At 55.4% G+C, this 16,688-nt stretch overlaps 1 protein-coding gene across 1 annotated transcript in view; it reads left to right on the top strand.

Moving 5' to 3' along the window:
• LOC120229599 (guanylate cyclase D-like) overlaps positions 1 to 11,058 on the top strand; it is a 36,660-nt gene extending 25,602 nt beyond the window's left edge. Inside the window, exons 14-18 of the mRNA XM_039228707.1 lie at positions 3,445 to 3,619; positions 4,663 to 4,761; positions 5,570 to 5,664; positions 6,869 to 6,954; positions 10,715 to 11,058. Of these exons, the coding sequence (XP_039084638.1) occupies positions 3,445 to 3,619; positions 4,663 to 4,761; positions 5,570 to 5,664; positions 6,869 to 6,954; positions 10,715 to 10,823 (564 nt within the window). The 3' untranslated portion in view covers positions 10,824 to 11,058. The remainder of the gene's footprint in view (positions 1 to 3,444; positions 3,620 to 4,662; positions 4,762 to 5,569; positions 5,665 to 6,868; positions 6,955 to 10,714) is intronic.
• The last annotated feature ends 5,630 nt before the right edge of the window (positions 11,059 to 16,688 follow it).

Genomic DNA, 16,688 nt, shown 5'->3' with positions numbered 1-16,688 from the left:
TGGGTTGGGAGGCAGCCAGGCAATCATTTCCTGGTTCTGCAGGGGTGTGTGATTTCCTCCCAGAGCACACTGAATGAGCACTTTAAGCACACAGCTCCAGAGCACAGCCCATGTGGGCTACAGGGATGGAGGGGACTTACCCTAGCCCCTCAGCCCCAGCGGGAAAGACTGGCTTAGCCACACTGCCAAGTGACCCTGGGCAAATCACTTTACCTGTCTGCGTTTCTAGCACCCATTTGTAAAAAGAGGTGAAAGTGCCTATGGCTTAGATCATTGTATGGAATGAGCAATGTGAGAGGAAGGGCTACGGTTCATTCGTCACCAACACCGTGATGATCACCGCCATGGGCGGGTGCTGAGGCCTCCCCCTGAAAGCACAGAATGGGGCAGAGGTCAGAGGTGAGCCCCAGGGTTAGTGAAGCATCTACAGAGGACTGGCCCAGCCTAGGGACTATCACAGGGTGTTTCATTTACCCCTTGCAATGGTCCTGGGAGGAATGGACCATGATCCCTTCAGATGCAACGCAGGTTCAGAGAGGTAAGTGTCTGGCCCAAGGTCACACAGCAAGTCAGTGGTGGAGCTGGAATTCACATCTGTGTTTGCGGTATGGAAACCCTTGCCCTCACTTCTCTGGCTGTATTCTCCCATTCGCAAAAGGCCCACACCTGTGGATAGCCTTGCCTGTAGCCGAGTGCCCACTGTGACAGGAATCCTTGATCATCTTCATGGTTCTGAGCTCCTAGAGAATGAGGCCCCTGCCTGGTCATCTTTCTGTCACTGGAGTTATCGGGGTGATTATTAATGACACCGAAGTCTCCCAGCTCAGGTAGCAGGCAGATGGAGGGCTAGAGGTCCATTTAACAGCTTAGAAAAACCACCATGTGCTCCTCCTCCCCAGTCTGGACCTTGGGTCGCCCAACCGAGGCAGCTCTGGGTCTCCAAAGCAGATGTCCTATCCCTGAATTTGAGCTGTACACTTGGCCGCTGGAAGTGGGGCCAGCGAGCTGTAGTTCTCCAGGGCTGCCTCTGGGAGGCAACACTGACCTACACACACGCACTGACCATGGGCAGGGCAGTCGCAGAGGAAAACCCCACACAGCAGGCACTGTCCCCAAAAGAGAGAGACAAAGGGCCCAAGCCATGTGTTAGCAAGAGGCAGCACAGCGTACAGGCTCTGAGGCCGAGCTGATCAAATTCAAATCTGCACTGTGATATCGGCAGGTGACTTAATTCTCTGGCCCGGTGTCCACCTGCAGAATGGCAATGGCAACGGTACCTACCTCACAGAATTCTTGTGAAGGTCTAATGAATTGATATTTGTAAAGGACTTGGAACGGTGCCTGGTCAAGCATTTAAGCACTTAGTCCTTTTGATCTTGCCAATCAGATAATGGGTTCTTCCTTGTGTGGGGAAGAAGTAGGTGGGCAGAGGGAAAGCCAGGGCTCGCTCATATCTTTCCCTCCTGGGGCGTGGGGTGGGGGGTCCTTCTCCTTTGTGACAATGTACACAGTGCGGTGTAGCCACGTGCCCGACCCCTGCCACATTCACCACCAGCCCACAAGTGCTGCGTGGACAAGAGCAGGTGATGGGGAGGCAGATGGGGCTCATGACCCTGAGGAGGGAAACATCTGGTGACCAGGAAGATTTTATGGACTTGATGAAGTGTGAGCTGGGCTGATGGAGGGCTCGAATCTCAACAAATAGGGACTGTGAGAGAGCCTTTCAGGCGGAGGGACCGGGCCATGGAGCAAGCACTGAGTGTCTCTGCGGACAGCAGAAAGTTTCCGTTGGTGGAAGCATGGGGAACTAGGAGCAGCTGTAAGCAGTTCGTCAGGCAATTCTGCAGATCATGGGAGTCCCTGACTGCCAGACCACAGGGAGCGAATTTAAGTATCCAAACAGAATGTGGCAGGATTAGGGCAGATCACTTCCTGGGGTTGAGGTAGAGATCGTCTGTGAGGGCGAGGGAGAGGTTCGGGGAACATAGGTAGTGAGGCAAAGTCTACAGCAACTGTTGTGTAAGAGGTGTATTGAGTTGCAGTGCCCCCTATGGGCAGGGGAAGTTATTATTATTATTATTATTATTATTATTATTATTACCCACCAGGAGCTGAGGGAGAGCAGATGTTGCGAGCAGGCCAGGACCTGCTCCCGGGGCCCCCGGGGTGCCAGCATTTGCCGGCTTTGGGAGGTGCATTGCGGGAGCTGGGCTCTTCATCTTGGAGAGGGCATGACTTGGAGAGCAGAGGCACCACCTTCACCTTGGCTGGCCTGGCCTGCAGCAAGGAGGAGGGCCGTGGTACACATCTGTATCCCCAGTAGCTGGAACAGGGCCTTCAGGAGAAAAAAGGTGGTTGGGAACAGTTTGTGGCTAGAGTCCAGGAGACAGAACTGAAAGTAGCGAGTGAAAGGCGGGTTTCAGTTCAACTCAACTTTCGAAATTCAGAATTATCTGGAGGAAAAAGCAGCCACCTCCAAAAGAGGGACCTTCCCTATCAAGAGACGTAGGCAGGCCAGGCCAGCCACGGAAGAGGCACGTGGATGGCCTTTAAAGCCCTTCTGGGACTGTGGGATTCTTCTATCTCCAAAACCATCAGCCAAGGAAATGATGGTGATGATGATGATGATGATGATGGTGGTGGTGATGATGATGATGATGGTGATGATGATGATGATGGTGATGATGATGGTGATGATTATGGTGACAGAAGTGTCCATCCACTAAGAATCTATGATGAGCCTAGTTCTTTAACAAAAATTTTGGGGGGGGGGTAACATACAGTGCAATATCAGTTTCGGGTGTAGACGTTAGTGATTCAACATTTCATACAACACCTGGTGCTAACCACAAGGGCCCTCCTTAATCCCCATCACCTATTTCACCCATCCCCCTGCCCACCCCCCTCTGGTAACCAGAGCCTAGTTCTTTCAACACTTTATCTTGATATACATTCCATCTAAGAGGAAACAGGTTCGCACAAGTGAAGTGGTCTGCCCAAAGTGAATGGCAGAGACAGGGATTGAACCCGCAGCTATAAGATTCCAAAACCTACATTTTTTTCTAGTACACGTTGGAAGGCATAGGAGGAATGCTGATTTTCCAACCTCCTGGGTGTATATCCATCCAATATACACGTGTTCCTCTCCAGATGAAGTCCGGGTCTGCCACTGCGGCGTCGTGCAGATGGGGGCGCCCAGGTCCCCTGCCTAGAGGCTCATGGCCTGGCGCCAGAGAGGACCGGAAAGGCCCGGTCCACCGCAGTTGGAACCAAGGCGACTTGAAGTGTGCAGATCTAAGTGCTGCTAGAGCATCTGGCACGGGAGGCGCTGTGGGCCAGAGACTTGAGGGGTGGGTCAGGGCTCCTCAGAAGGGCCTCCCGTGCGCTGGGACGGTCCAGGGAGGGCGTGTTCTTGCCCTGGAGTGTGAAGGCTGTGACTCCTAGGTGGAGACCATCGGGGACGCCTACATGGTGGCCTCAGGGCTGCCCCGGCGTAACGGGAGCCGGCACGCGGCGGAGATCGCCAACTTGGCCCTGGACATCCTCAGCTCCGTGAGAGACTTCCGGATGAGGCACGCGCCCGACGTGCCCATCTACATCCGGGCTGGCCTGCACTCAGGTACAAACTGGGGGGTGTGGGGGCGACGGGCCAGGTCGATCTCCCAACCCTGTCAGGGGCATTGGCTGGGGCAACCCCAATGATGTGCTTCCAGATTTCTGAGATCCTAAAACTCTAAGATAGAAAATTGTACATTCCTTTTTGTCTTCTATTATTTGAAGGTCCCAAGAAGTGTTAAGTTAAAGAATCTGTGATGCTCAGTTTCACACACACACACACACACACACACACACACACACACACATACACATTTTATCTCAGCATCTGTTAAAGTTATTTTGAGTCCACACTGAGGAGCTGATAGTCTGATGGAAGAAGCAGGACAGAGACCTGTGGTTCTGCAAACAACTAAATGTTTGCTGGGATGGGTCTAGGAGAGACCTCGAGGTCACGAATACCTCCTTCTCAGGCCCCCACCCCTTCCTCCCTCCATGGTTTCACCTGCAGGATAAAAACCAAATTCCTGCCCCTCCCCCCCCAACCCCGGCCTCCCGGACCTTTGTCATTCCCTCCAACGTCATCTCCCACCACTTCCCACTTGCTGCTCCATCCAGACTCAGCTGCTTGCCGCTTCCCTCAGACATGTGGGCTCTCTGCCTCTGTGCCTTGGCACCTGCTGTGCCCTGCCTGCTCGTTCTCTCATCCTTCAAGACACAGCTCATGCACCGCTTCCTCCAGGAAGTCCTCTGGGCTGGGTCAAACCCTCCCTTTCTGGGCCGGCACAGCTCTGGTGCTTCTTTCTGACAGCACTGATCACAGTTTACACATCTCCCCCCAGCAGGCTGGGAGCTTCCTAAGAGCAAAAACTGGCTCTGATTCTCTGATTTATCTGTGTGCCCTGCTCTCACCCCTTGGTACAGAGACTGGCACCGATATCCTCTCTTCTCTGGGTATAACTGGAGACTCCACACAGCTTCATTTTCACCCCCAGCTGGAGCCCAGGGTGTGTTGATAGCAGAGGGGGAGGGGAAGGGTGAACCGTCATGGGAAGCTCTCTTGGGCCCAGGACCTCCTGGCGCCCACCAGGCACACTTGAGTTTCAGGGCCCTGTGTGGCAGGGGTGGTTGGTCTCACCATGCCCCGATACTGCCTCTTTGGTGATACTGTGAACACCGCCTCCCGGATGGAGTCCACAGGACTGCGTGAGTGCCTTCTATTTCTACCTTGCCTGGGTAAGGGCTCCCAGAGACCCCTGCAGCCTGGCTGTCTGAAAGAGTGCTCAGTAGCCAGATCACCCCCCGGTGGCAGTGTACCTTAGCTGTCAACAAAGCAACTCCTAGGCGATCATGTATGCCGCTGGTGCTTGTGACTTTCCATGGGGCTTTGGTGATGATCTCTTGAGAGAATCAGCGGAGGGAAAACAATGGCTTGGGAGCAGGACTGGTCTGCTTCGTGTCCTTGAGCAAAAGACTCTTCCTCCAGGCCCGGGTCTCCACGTCTTTACAACGACGAGACCTCCCTCGATTTTTTAATGCCATTTTAGGCCCGTGCTGGCATCAGGGGCCACACTGATGGCTTGGTTAGAGCAGCTGTGAGATTTGAAGTCCCAGGACATCTGCCTCTGGCCATACAAGGTGTATGCTCCCTAGTGTTGTTTGGTACACACCCTGTATGAATAGACGTGGCAGCCCTACTGGGAAGTCCTGCTCTTAAAAGAAAAATAACTGCTTGTCTCTCTGACTCAGCCCTCATTGACTTCCCTATAATGAAAAATTACATCCCTAGAGGTCCTGACTTCCTCCCGAGTTCCTCTTAATACTCCATCTGTGGAATTTGCTTTTGCTCGAGGCCTCTCGTCTACCAGAGGGACAGGAAGGTTAGGTGATGGGTGCCATATTGATTGGGTGGATGACTGGCCGGCACCGGGAGCAGTCACAGGGCCTAATGATATTCCCAAACATGAGGCAGGCTGCCGCCAGGCAGGGCCTAAATTACTCCCTTCCTTACTAGCCTACAGGATTCACGTCAGCAGAAGCACAGTCCAGATGCTGCGCAGCCTGGATGAAGGCTACAGAATTGACATCAGAGGCCAGACTGAGATAAAGGTGAGAGGACGTGCTCTCCTGGAATTGATGGAAAATCCAGATTTTTGAGCAGCAGGAGAGATTCTCACTCATCTGATGGGGAAGGAAACACCTGCCTGTAGTCGAGGATGGAGCTGATCACCTTTACGTGTCTTAACCACGCCCCAGATTCTAAAAAAAAAAAAAAAAAAAAAAAAATTCTTCCCGGGAACCACTCCCTCTTGGACCCTCATAAGAAGAAGGGCCAGGATGGAGAAGTTACTTCTCCTGATGACCTACAGGGCGGCAGGCTGGTGCTCAACGTCAACAGTTGTTGCCCCAGCAGTCATGAAAGAAGGATCGAAGTCCCCATTTAATAGCTGAGGAAAGTAAATTAGAAAGGCAAAGTGATTCATCCAAAATCACAGCTTGGATCCCAGATCTGATGGCTCCAGAGCCTGTCTGTGCCTTCTCCCTATTGTCAGGTTGCTCCTCATCCCTCAGAACCCTAGTGCAGATGTCGCCTCCAGCAGAAGCCTAATCTGGCCCAGGAACAGCCTTCTTCCCCTCCCCCAGCAGTAACTACCATGCCTCCTGGGGGCTCCCACCTGTCCACTACCGCCCCCTGCTGTTGTAGGTGTGATACTGGGTGATGCCTGCCCACGGGCATCTCGGCATCCTTTTTTTAACGGCTAACATTTGATAAAGGCAATGACTCAGTGTTCCTATAGGTGACTCTTCTTCCTAGCCCACTTCCTCTCATTCCTTCATTCCTCAGGTGCAGTCAGGCCTGGTGGTGAGACCAGAGAAGCCTAGGCACATAAAGGCCCAGGGCTCAGATGGGGCCCTAGAGACTGGGCGTTCCACGGAACTCACTTAATTACACTGCGAGATGTCAGAGCAGGAGGGTGCAGCTCAGAGACGAACAGCAACTTGTCCGTGGTCACACATCCTGTGGGGGCTGACATATGTGGCAGCCTTGGCTCTGGAGGCTGAGGTTATGGGGCAGTGAGCCGGAATCAGTCTTGTTTGGGGGGATTCTTATGGCAGGGCATTCTAATGGCAGAGGGGAAGTAAGTTGGCCAAAGTCACACAGCTAGCAAGGGACAGAGTGAGCATTTGGACCCAAATCTGTCTGGCTCCAGACCCTAGGCTGCTCTGCACAGAGCTGTTTGGACCTGCGCCCTCTCCTCTGGCCTTGCTCTCTGCCTGAGACGTGCTCAGTCCCCTTTCCTCTCTCCTCCAGGGGAAGGGCGTAGAGGAGACCTACTGGCTGGTGGGGAAGGCCGGCTTCCCCAGGTCCCTCCCCTCGCCGCTGAACATCAAACCCGGGTGAGTAAGAGGCACTGCCTGCAAAGCTCAACCTCTTTGGTTTGAAATTTGATATTTGTTATTTTTCTGATGATAAGAGTATCACCTGCCCAACGTGGAAACCTTGGAAAATACAGAATTCTTTCACGGTTAAATAGTTACCTCTTTCCGAGTCCGGAGAGACGGCGGCTGCTAGCCTGTTCCGATGTGTTTGTGGTGGATGAGGTCATGCCACTGGAATCATTTCGCCTTCTGATCTGTGCCCTCCGTGTGGTTCAGAGCACGTTATAAACACATGCTCACAGTGGCGGCATCGGGATGGCAACGTGGGGGTGTGCTATGGTTAGGTCGGCCTTTCCCTGGGTGCTGGGCATGGCTGTCTCCCCATTCTGAGCCTTGATACAAAGCTACCGGGCATTTGTTCTCAATTCAGACTCTTTCTGCAGATGAAGAATCTATACATCAAAGGACACTCACACTTTAGGGGCTAAGTGAGGAAGATCCTCAGAGAGCTTCTGCCTGCCTGGCACTTTGGCCCTTTGTCCTCTGTCCTCTGTCCTCTGCAACACTACATCCTTCCCTGGGGGCAACGGGGGTGGGGTAGTGAGGAAAGCAATAGTGCTTTACTGCACTGTGCTCTTCTCACTGCCTTCCACTCAAGCAGCAGAGGGTCCACAGGGGGCCGAGGGCAAGGCACGTGGGTGCTACCAATGGCTGGAAATGACAGTTTCCTAGAAATGGAAAGGTCCTGGGGACCACAGGTGTGGATGTGGAGCCCTGCTAGGGTCCCGCAGCACCAGCGTGTTGGAGCTTCCTGCCCAGGGTTTTCCATCCCAAAAGTTCCAACTGGCTCCTCTCACCTCCTCCAGGATGGCCCCCTACCCAAGGCTGCCCCCTCCCATCTGTCAAAGACAAGACATGGGCGGGACATACACAGAGCTGGGGTGGGGGGGCAGCGCTGCAGGATGGGGGAGGGGGGTAGGCACACACTGGGGTCCTGGCCAGTGTACAGGACACACAGGTGCACCTTTTTTATAAGGACACCCCAGTTGCTGGTGTGTCCTTATAAAAGGACGCAGCTCATGCTCACAGAAAGGTCTCCACGCAGCCCAGTCTCTGCAGAGTTTTCTGGGGCAGCAGCCGGGAGAGGAGCAGGGTATGGCCTGAGCCCCTCCCATGTGCCATAGCTCCCTGGCTCGCCCATCCCCAGGAGGACAGCTGTGGCCCTTTGTGGCCTTTTCTCGCCCATCAGGGTCCTCTGCTCCAGCCTGCCTCTCTTGGCCCTTAAAGGGCAAGCCTCTTCTGCCTCACAGCCTTCCAGGTGCCCCCCATTCCCGCCCCCGCAGGGAGCGGTACTTCTCAGAAGGCCCGTCTGCTGACGCTGACCTCACTTCCTCACCCACCACTCCCTGCCCAGCCCCCGCAGTCTGACTTCCACTCCCACGCACCCAGAAGACTCTGTGAAGGTCACCAGTGACCTCCATCCATGTCACTAGATCCGTGGGCAGTTTTAGTTCTCAAGTCGGCTGCTCGACAGCATTTCCCCTTTGCCCTCCCTCTTCCTGGAAATATGCCCCGGGCCTCCCTGGCTCCTGGGCTGTGCTCCTTCCTCTCCAACCCGCCCCCCCCGCCCCGTCCTCAGGCTCCCCACCAGCCAGCCAGCCCTGGAGGCTGAAATGCAGGGGTTCCTTTCCCATCCAGATGCGGATGACTTCCGTCATGGGCCTCGGCCCCACCTCCCCTCTGAGCTCCGGACTGTACAGCTCTTGCTGTCCCTCAGCAGATCTTTCTGGAGCCCCACCGGCAGCCTGGCCTTCCTCCAGCTCTCTCGTGGTGGGTGGCCTCGCCATCCTCATCAGAAAGGTGGGGGACGCTTCCCAGCAGCTCTGCCCCCATCACAGCTCCACCTGCGGCCTTCACTTTGGCACCTCTCTCTTGGCCCAAGGCAGGGGCTGCCCGCCAGCCCCTTCCCCCCCACCACCTGGTAGCCAGAGAGAGCTCCTGAGTAGAACACCAAAGTGATCAGTAGGAAAGTCCCCTGTTTACCACCCTCTAGGGCTTCCTACTGCCCTGCGGCTCAGGCCCAGACTCTTTCATGCTACCCTGAAGGCCCACTCCGTTAGGCCTGCCCTTGCCCTTGGCCTTGGTTCGCTGGCCACCTTCCACTGCACACCACCTGCTCAGGGCCTCCTTGCCATTGCCTTAAAGCACCCTGAGCTGCTTTCTAACCTCAGGGCCTTTGCTCTCGCTATCCCCCGTACCTGAAATGGCCCGGCGTGGTCCCTTCCTATCCTGCAGGCCTCAGCTCTGACGCCACTCCTTTGCGAGGCAGCTCTGATCACACATACTAAAGAAAGCCCTGCTGTCACCTCCTTACCATCTCCCGCCGCTGTGTCCCCATAGCACTTGCTGCTTCCTGAGGCTTCTTTTCACTTATGGAGCTTTCCCCTGCTCACCCAAGCCCCAGGAGATCTGGCTGTCTGGTACACCCATTGGTCTCCCAATGCCAGGAGCCTGGAAAGGTGAGCCCTCAAGCACCTGCTGGCTCCCATCTGGGCCCTGGCTCACCCCATCCTGGGAGCAGAATGGCAGGTCTGGTAAACGTTTGTCATCCTGAGCTCCCTCAGCTGATGACTTTTCCACTCCCTGATGGAAACTTTAGAAAGTGCCAGAAACATTTTCATCTTCTTTGAGATGAGTCCCTGTGAACTCCACCTGACTCGGGAGCCTCCAAGGCCTTCAGGCAGGCAGGGGAGAATTGGTACCCACCTAGGCCCCCGGCATCAGACTCAGCACGTGGACACATGGGGCCCACGCAGGTAAGTGTGCACACATGCGTGCACACCCACATTACACCTGCCATGGGCCTCCTGTACAGGCACATATGGAAATGCCACCACGTGCCCCTCTGCTTGCCTGGAGATGAGGTCACAGATGGACCAACAGATACACAGACATTGGATTCTCTCTTTCTTTCTCTCTAAAAATAAATAAATAAATAAATAACTTTAAAAAAGGAAACAGGCAGTTTCCAAATTCTTCAATTACGTACTATAACTTGATTTTTTTTAAGTCAAGTTTCCTAAAGATGCTTTTATGCTTACTCTCTGTTTGCCGTATCTACAGAAGCTATTTACCCTCATGTATTTGGGCGTGTTCGGGGGAGCCGGCGGAGATGGGGGGGAAGATACAAAGCCCCACTTCCATGTGTTGGTGCAGCCACAGCGGCAGCGCCCACGGAAGTGCCTTCTGTCACGTATCACAGAGACACTCCACAAATTGGTCGCTTCTCTTTCCTCTACGTCTGCCAACCAGGCTCAGAAGTGTCCCCTGCCAGGTTGATGTGAGGCCCTGGCCATCACTCAGAGCCTTGTTTTCCTCTCCAGGCAAAGATCATAACCCTAACCTACCATTCTCCAGGCACGTATGGGAAACAAACGAGAAAATGAAGGAGTGTGCGGGGTGGGGGCCCAGTGTCCCTAACCCAGATTTGCCTCATACCTCCAGAGCCACAGAGCCCCTCAGTCCATGGCATCCTGGCTGCCCCAGTTTACATCTGGAGCAGGGGACAGACCTGGGGCCAGCTCTTTGTCTCCTGGGACCCCACATGCAGATGAGTCCCTGAGCCTGGTCCCGCGTACGCCCATGTCAGGGCTGGGGCCGGGATCAGGAAAGCCAAAGAAGGAGCAGGGGCTCCCTGTAAGCAGCTGCGGGCTCTAAATGGCCACCACTGTGGTTCTGGGTGGTAGTTTCATTATTCTCGTTTCTTCTTTCCCCCTAGGGATCCCTGGCAGGACCTCATAAATCAAGAAATCAAGGTGGCTTTCGCCCAAGCGCGCCAGAGTATGGCCAGGCCCGGGAGTTCGGGTAAGGCCTCCGCCGGGCCCTGAGCAGGAAGACAGAGGGGCAGGGGCCTGAACCAGCCCGGAAACTCGTGCCTACACACCCGCTCTTTCTACTCCAGTCCCCGCAAAGAATGCTCTTGCCGAGCAACCTGGCAGCCAGCAGGGTGCTCATTAAGAAGTGCCCTAGAGCGATATGAATTGATGCATTCCAGTAGGAATCCGATGGGTGAACTTGCCTCTTGATACAAAAACAATAAAAATAGAATTATGCCCTCCCTTTCACGCCGGGCTTTGTTCTTGACAAATCGCTTGGACTCTGAGGTCTTGTTATCATAGGGCTCATTATTCCTCGCACCGAGAACACTGTTCCCACTGTAGAGCCCAAGTGCCTGGGCCCAAAGGGAGAAGGTCATGTGCCCCAAGTGGTACAGCTGCCACAGGGAAAGTGGGGACCAGGAGCTAGAGCCAGGCAGAGGAGGGCCCCAGACGCATCTGGGCTGCCTGTTGTCTCCGGGAAGGGAGACTTTCGTCCTCTCTAAAATGGGTGTTGATGAAGCCCACGTAAGACCTGTTCCCAAGACAGGGCTCGACCCCAGCTGACACTGTAAGTATGCTGCCCCGGTCCCTGCCTCTCCTGTCCTAGCCAGCCTGACCCTTTGGGTACCTGTGAGCACTGTGTTGGGAGTCTAGGGCTTGGGCTCCCAGAATCTCAGGGGAAGGAAGGGGAGTGGGATGATAATTCCTTGGTTCTTAGGAAAATGAGACTTCTGTCATACAGGAAAGAAAGCAAACAAACCCACAACCAACTCATTAAATGGCTTCTAACATCAAAGAGCACTCACCAAACCTCTGAGGCTGATTTCAGAGCAGGCCGACTGGTGCAGTTAGAATTCATTTCCCTGACTGAGGGGAGAGGGCCAGGGGCCAGGGAGCAGGTTCAGCCCTAAACAAACTTGTCCTTCTTCAAAAGACCCCTCGGGAGGCAGAGCTGGCGCTCCACAGAACTGGGGGTGTTGGAAAAATATGCTGGGGGGGGGCTGTACTCACAGAGGCTAGCTGCCTCTGTGTGTGTGTCTGTGTGTGCGTGCTTGCATTTACACACTTGAGCATGAGAGAGGAGATGTGAGAGACCCGTGGATGATGTGTGTATGGGGCCATGAGCTGCAGTGTGATGGAAAGTGCTAGACTCGCTTTGGGAGATGCCACTCCTGAACTCCTGACCTGCATGGCTTTGGCCCTAACCTTTTTACTCTTCAGCTTCCTGAAATGCAGAACCAGGCCAGCCACCCTGAGCTCCCCTATCCTTGTGAGCAATCACTGTGGGGACAGCATGGATGGCCAAGCGAGATTGCGGCGGCATGCGGGAGGGAGGACCCGCAAGCGCCCTCTGCGGGACATGCCCACGGCTCTGAGTGACCGCGTCTGCGCATGCATGCAGCCTTGGCTGGGACAGGGACAGCTGCTCAGCCCTGGTTTCCCCACTGAACTCTGTGGGCCACGTTCAGCCTGTAGATTTTCTCCCCAGGGTCAGTCTTGATAAAGAGACTGACCTGTGCCTGGAGCTTCCATGTTTAGGTGACCGCGAGGTCCCTCTGGGTGTGAGGCTATGCGAGCGCAGTTTCCGTGAGCACACGTGCAGTTATATGGAGATCCGGCGTGCGGGGCCGACCCAGGGTACCGGAATTCAATCGAGATTCCAGTTTCCTACCATGACCCAGGCGGGGGGCGGGGAAGGGGGGCGTCCCTCTGTGCCCGCAGCCGCTCACTGCACAGCAGGCACCAGGCCCCTGCCCCGCCTGCCTTCTGGAGCTGCTGTTGGGTCAGAGGTGACAACAGCTGCGAAAGCATGCCGTCACCCGAGAGGGGACTTGTTACACATGTGTGTGCACTGCCCCGCATGGCTTCGTGTGCATTATGTGGATGTTAGAGTTGAAAGGGCCCTGAGCAGGTGAGTCTTCGTCCGCATGTGCGTGCTTGTCTGCGGATATCTGTGTGCATGTTGTCAGTGCACGTATATGTGTGTGTATGAGTGTGTGTGTGTTTGTGTACACGTGGGCCTTGGCGTGTCTGCACGTACCCTGCTTGAGCTGTGCATGTGATGTGTCCAAGCGGGTATGTCTGGGCACCAGAGTCTGGGAGCAGATCTCCACATATTTGTGTCTGTGCACACGATGTGCATCCGCATTTGTGGTGTGTGTGTCCAAGTGCATGCCTGTGCATGTGGGTCATAAGGCAGCCTATGCCTGCCTCCGGCCCTGGGTCTCCTTACTCTCTGCACCCACCCTCCCCGAATGATGGTGTGGGGAGGGTAGCCCTTGCCCTGCTGCCCGCCCTCTGTGCTGCCCATGCTGAGAAGGGCTGAGGCAGCGCTCTTCCCAGAGGCCCCTGCTCAGACCCTGCAGGGCAGAACTGGGGCCCCCGGAGGGAACCCTTTCTCCGAAGCTGACTCTGCAGATGAATAGAGGCCGCCCCCACTGTGGTCCTCCCCTTTCCCTCCCCTTCCCTCAGTGGCTGGGGACACAATCACTGAGGCGGAAGGCCTCTGCCTGGGGCTGTGCTGGGAGACGTTAGCGCTTATTTCTTCCACACTTCCCACTCCCTGCTGAGGCCGGACCCTGTGTCTGGAGCTTCCGTGGACATGATCTCAGCCACAGTGCTCACCAAGGCAGGAGTTACTTGCCCATTTTCTAGATGAGGACACAGGGGCTCAGAGCCAGGAAATGGCTTGTCCATGCCAGCCTCTACATGTCTTCTGATCTGAGGTGGATCCACAGTGCTACAAAAGCCCAGGGAATAGCAGTGGTCCCCGGAAAGCTCCCAGGGGGCACATGGCTTTTCTGGGAATGGGGGTGGGGACAAAACCTTCCTGGGGAGTCTCAGGAGCCTTTCGGGAGCTCATCTGCCTCTTATGAGGAGCCAGCCTAGCATTTGCATGGGGCTTCCGTGCATATATCCAGGGGAACCCCAGAGATGGGGCCCCAAGTAATGCCTTTAATGGCAAAGCAGTGCCAGCTGGTCCCCATGAAGTCCCTCACCTTTACCATTGGCCTGGGGCCATCTTCCTATCCCTTGGTCAGTTTCCAGCAACAGAATGCTCCTGGCATCTCTAGAGAGAGGAGTTTTCACAATGGCAGGCACAACCACAGGGCTCCAGAAGCTCTTTGCAGGGTCTGGTGATCTGGAACTGCAGGGAGCAGTGTTCCTCAGGCAGGCACGATTTAGGACAGACTCCTTAGAAAAGCCAACGCTCTAGCCTAGGATTCCTCTATGCGTGCTGGCCTCACCTCCCCTGTGCCCTTCCACCCAACTCTCTGGTCACAACAGACTGCTTACTCTTCCCCAAACCCGGAATGATGCTGCATCTCGCTCTTGCTGTTGTCTCCGCCTACATGACGCTACCCTTTTTGCAACATTTGGTGAACCCCCAGACGTCCTTCAAAGCCCACCTAAAAGCCACCTCCTCCCAGACCCTTTCCCAGACCACCGTCGACATGCAATTATTAGTTGCCATGCCCGACCCTCACTTGACGACAGGAACCGTATCTAGTTCATTCCATTAGCCCAGTGTGCAGGAGGAGACATGCAGCAGGAAGTTGAACTGATGAACTAAAGAACTAGCTGGCCCAGAGGCTGTCAGCGAACCATCTCCTCTGCTGCAGTGCGGGCTCCTGAGCCCTCCTGCCCCTCAGCCCTCCCCCTTGAATGTTCTCTGACACAGGGCTCTGTAGTCTAATGCTTAGTTGGGATTCCATGTGCCACATGTGGGCAATGCTCTATCTGTGTGGGCTCTCCTGTCTGCCCCATCTCTCCTTACCACCACCCCTCCTACTGCTACAGATGCTCTTACCTCCTCCCTTGTACTAGCCTGGATGGTCTTCTCTAGCCCCTGTGCATCCTACCCCTTCTGGCCAGCTCCTCCTCCCCCTCCACAGTTCTGTTACCCTGCTGCCTCCTCCAGGAAGCTTTCCTGGAAACCATCCCTTCACCCCCACATTCTGCAGGAGGGGCACCTCCTCTGACCCCCTCGGTGCCCCCAGCCACCTTGTCCAGCTCTGTCCATGCAGACTGGGGGCCTCCTAAAGGCAGAACTAGGTCTAAACCCTCTTTCTGTGATCCCAGTAGGAGAATAAATATAACAGGGCAGGGGAGGTAGCGGAGGCCACTGCAGTGGCAGGGGAGCCTCGCTTTAAGGAAATTCACCTGCACGAAGTTCCTGGTTTGATTTGCTCAGAGGCTTTTCAAGCTGAGTCTACATACTTACAGGGGGAGGAGAAGTAGCGTAGAGCAGAAGGAAGGAGCCACACATTACTGAGCATGTTTTGTGTGTGTTGTTTCCGAGAGCCGTCCTTGCAGCCCTAGGCAGGAGGTGTCATCACCCCCACTGCTGCTGAGCTACCCTGGGGCTGGAGGCAACGCCAAAGCCTGGGTTCCTTCCCAAGTGCCAGCCACGCCACCTCTTGTCCCGGCTCTGCCCCTGGACTTGCACAAGCCATCCCTGCTGGGGGATTCAGTCTCCCCTTGGGGATGTGGACAGGGTGGACTGAATCTGCAAGGGCCCTTTCCAGTTTCCACGAGTACTTGAGATTCTTCAGGAGTCCACTAGGGGGCAGGCAAGCTGTTCCGGAGAGAATCGGGAGCCCTCCAGCAACCCAGATTGGGAGCCCCTCCCCAACCAGCAGGCTCCGGTCGCTGCTGCCGGAAGGGAGGATGGGGCCACACAGAGGAATCTTGCTGGGGGACTCCCTCTGATGAGTGAAGGACAGTGGAGGACAGCAGATCTGTGTCCTGTCCCCATCCAAGAGGCCTGGCCCCAGTCGGCTTCTGTGCCTTTTAAACCCCTATTAAATAACACCTAGGTGGCGCTCACATGGCCCACCAGACCCTCTCCTGGGCGCCAGGTGTCCTGTCCCCATGCAGGGACAGGAGAATGAGGCACTTGCTGGCATTCTCCTCCGTTGCTGACTTAGACCTCCTCCTGGCCTCCAGGCCCAGCACCTGACTGCCTGCTGGCATGTCCCCAGGGAGCCATAGAGCGCCGTGACTCTGCTCTGCCCAGTCACCTGGTCGGAACCGGGAATGATCACCCTCTCTTCCCTGTCCTCCCATGACCCTCTCCCCAAGCCCGTCTCACTGGCCTCTGCCTTTGTCCAGGCCCCACCATCAGGGCACTCAGTGATGCATCAACCCCTGGGCCACTGTCCTGCCTCCATTCCCCATTGGCCCGTGCCATCCCCAGCCTACCTGTAGCACAGGCTTCGCCATGCCACCTTCCTACGTAGCGTGCCCCCCAATGCTGATGACCAGCACTCTTCGCATGGGGCTCCTGCCAGTGGACCCTCCCTGCCGTCTCCTTCCATGCCCAGCCCTTTCCCACTCCCGTGCCCAGCCCCACCTTGTCCTCTCCAAGTGCTCACACTCTCGGTTTCAAACTAGACGATTTTTTATTATGAAGCATTCCTATTAGTAATTTTAATAACCCAAGACCTGGACTCAGTGGCCTGGAGACTGTGTGGCCGCTGTGTCCAACTCCCAAATCCTTACCTGAGGGACATCACAATATCCACTTGGCCCCCTTCCAGAATTGTCACTGAGTGCATGGCCTAGGGAAAGCTAGGCTGGTGGGGGGCACTCTTTGTTCTCCCTGAGTGTCCACCTTGAACCCACAGTTAGCCTAAAACCAGATCCAACTTCCCAGTACATGGTAAGAAATGGGGAGTTTGCTGGAGAATTCCTGGGAGCCAAGAAGAGAGCACATCACTTCCTGTCATACAGCCGGGCTTCATGACCTCCCCACCCAGCCTCTTAGTTCTGCCCATCCGCTCCCTGACGGACATCCCGCCTGGTGTCCCAAGCCCGCGGCTGTCCCAAGCCAACCAGCACCCAGCCTCTGCTTCCTGCTTCATTGATAGC

This window comes from Hyaena hyaena, unplaced genomic scaffold (genome assembly GCF_003009895.1).
Source record: "Hyaena hyaena isolate Hyena2069 unplaced genomic scaffold, ASM300989v1 scaffold_34, whole genome shotgun sequence".
In the NCBI taxonomy this organism is placed as follows: domain Eukaryota; kingdom Metazoa; phylum Chordata; class Mammalia; order Carnivora; family Hyaenidae; genus Hyaena; species Hyaena hyaena.
The sequence above is the reverse complement of the archived record's forward strand: the minus strand, read 5'-3'. Positions and strand labels throughout refer to the sequence as shown.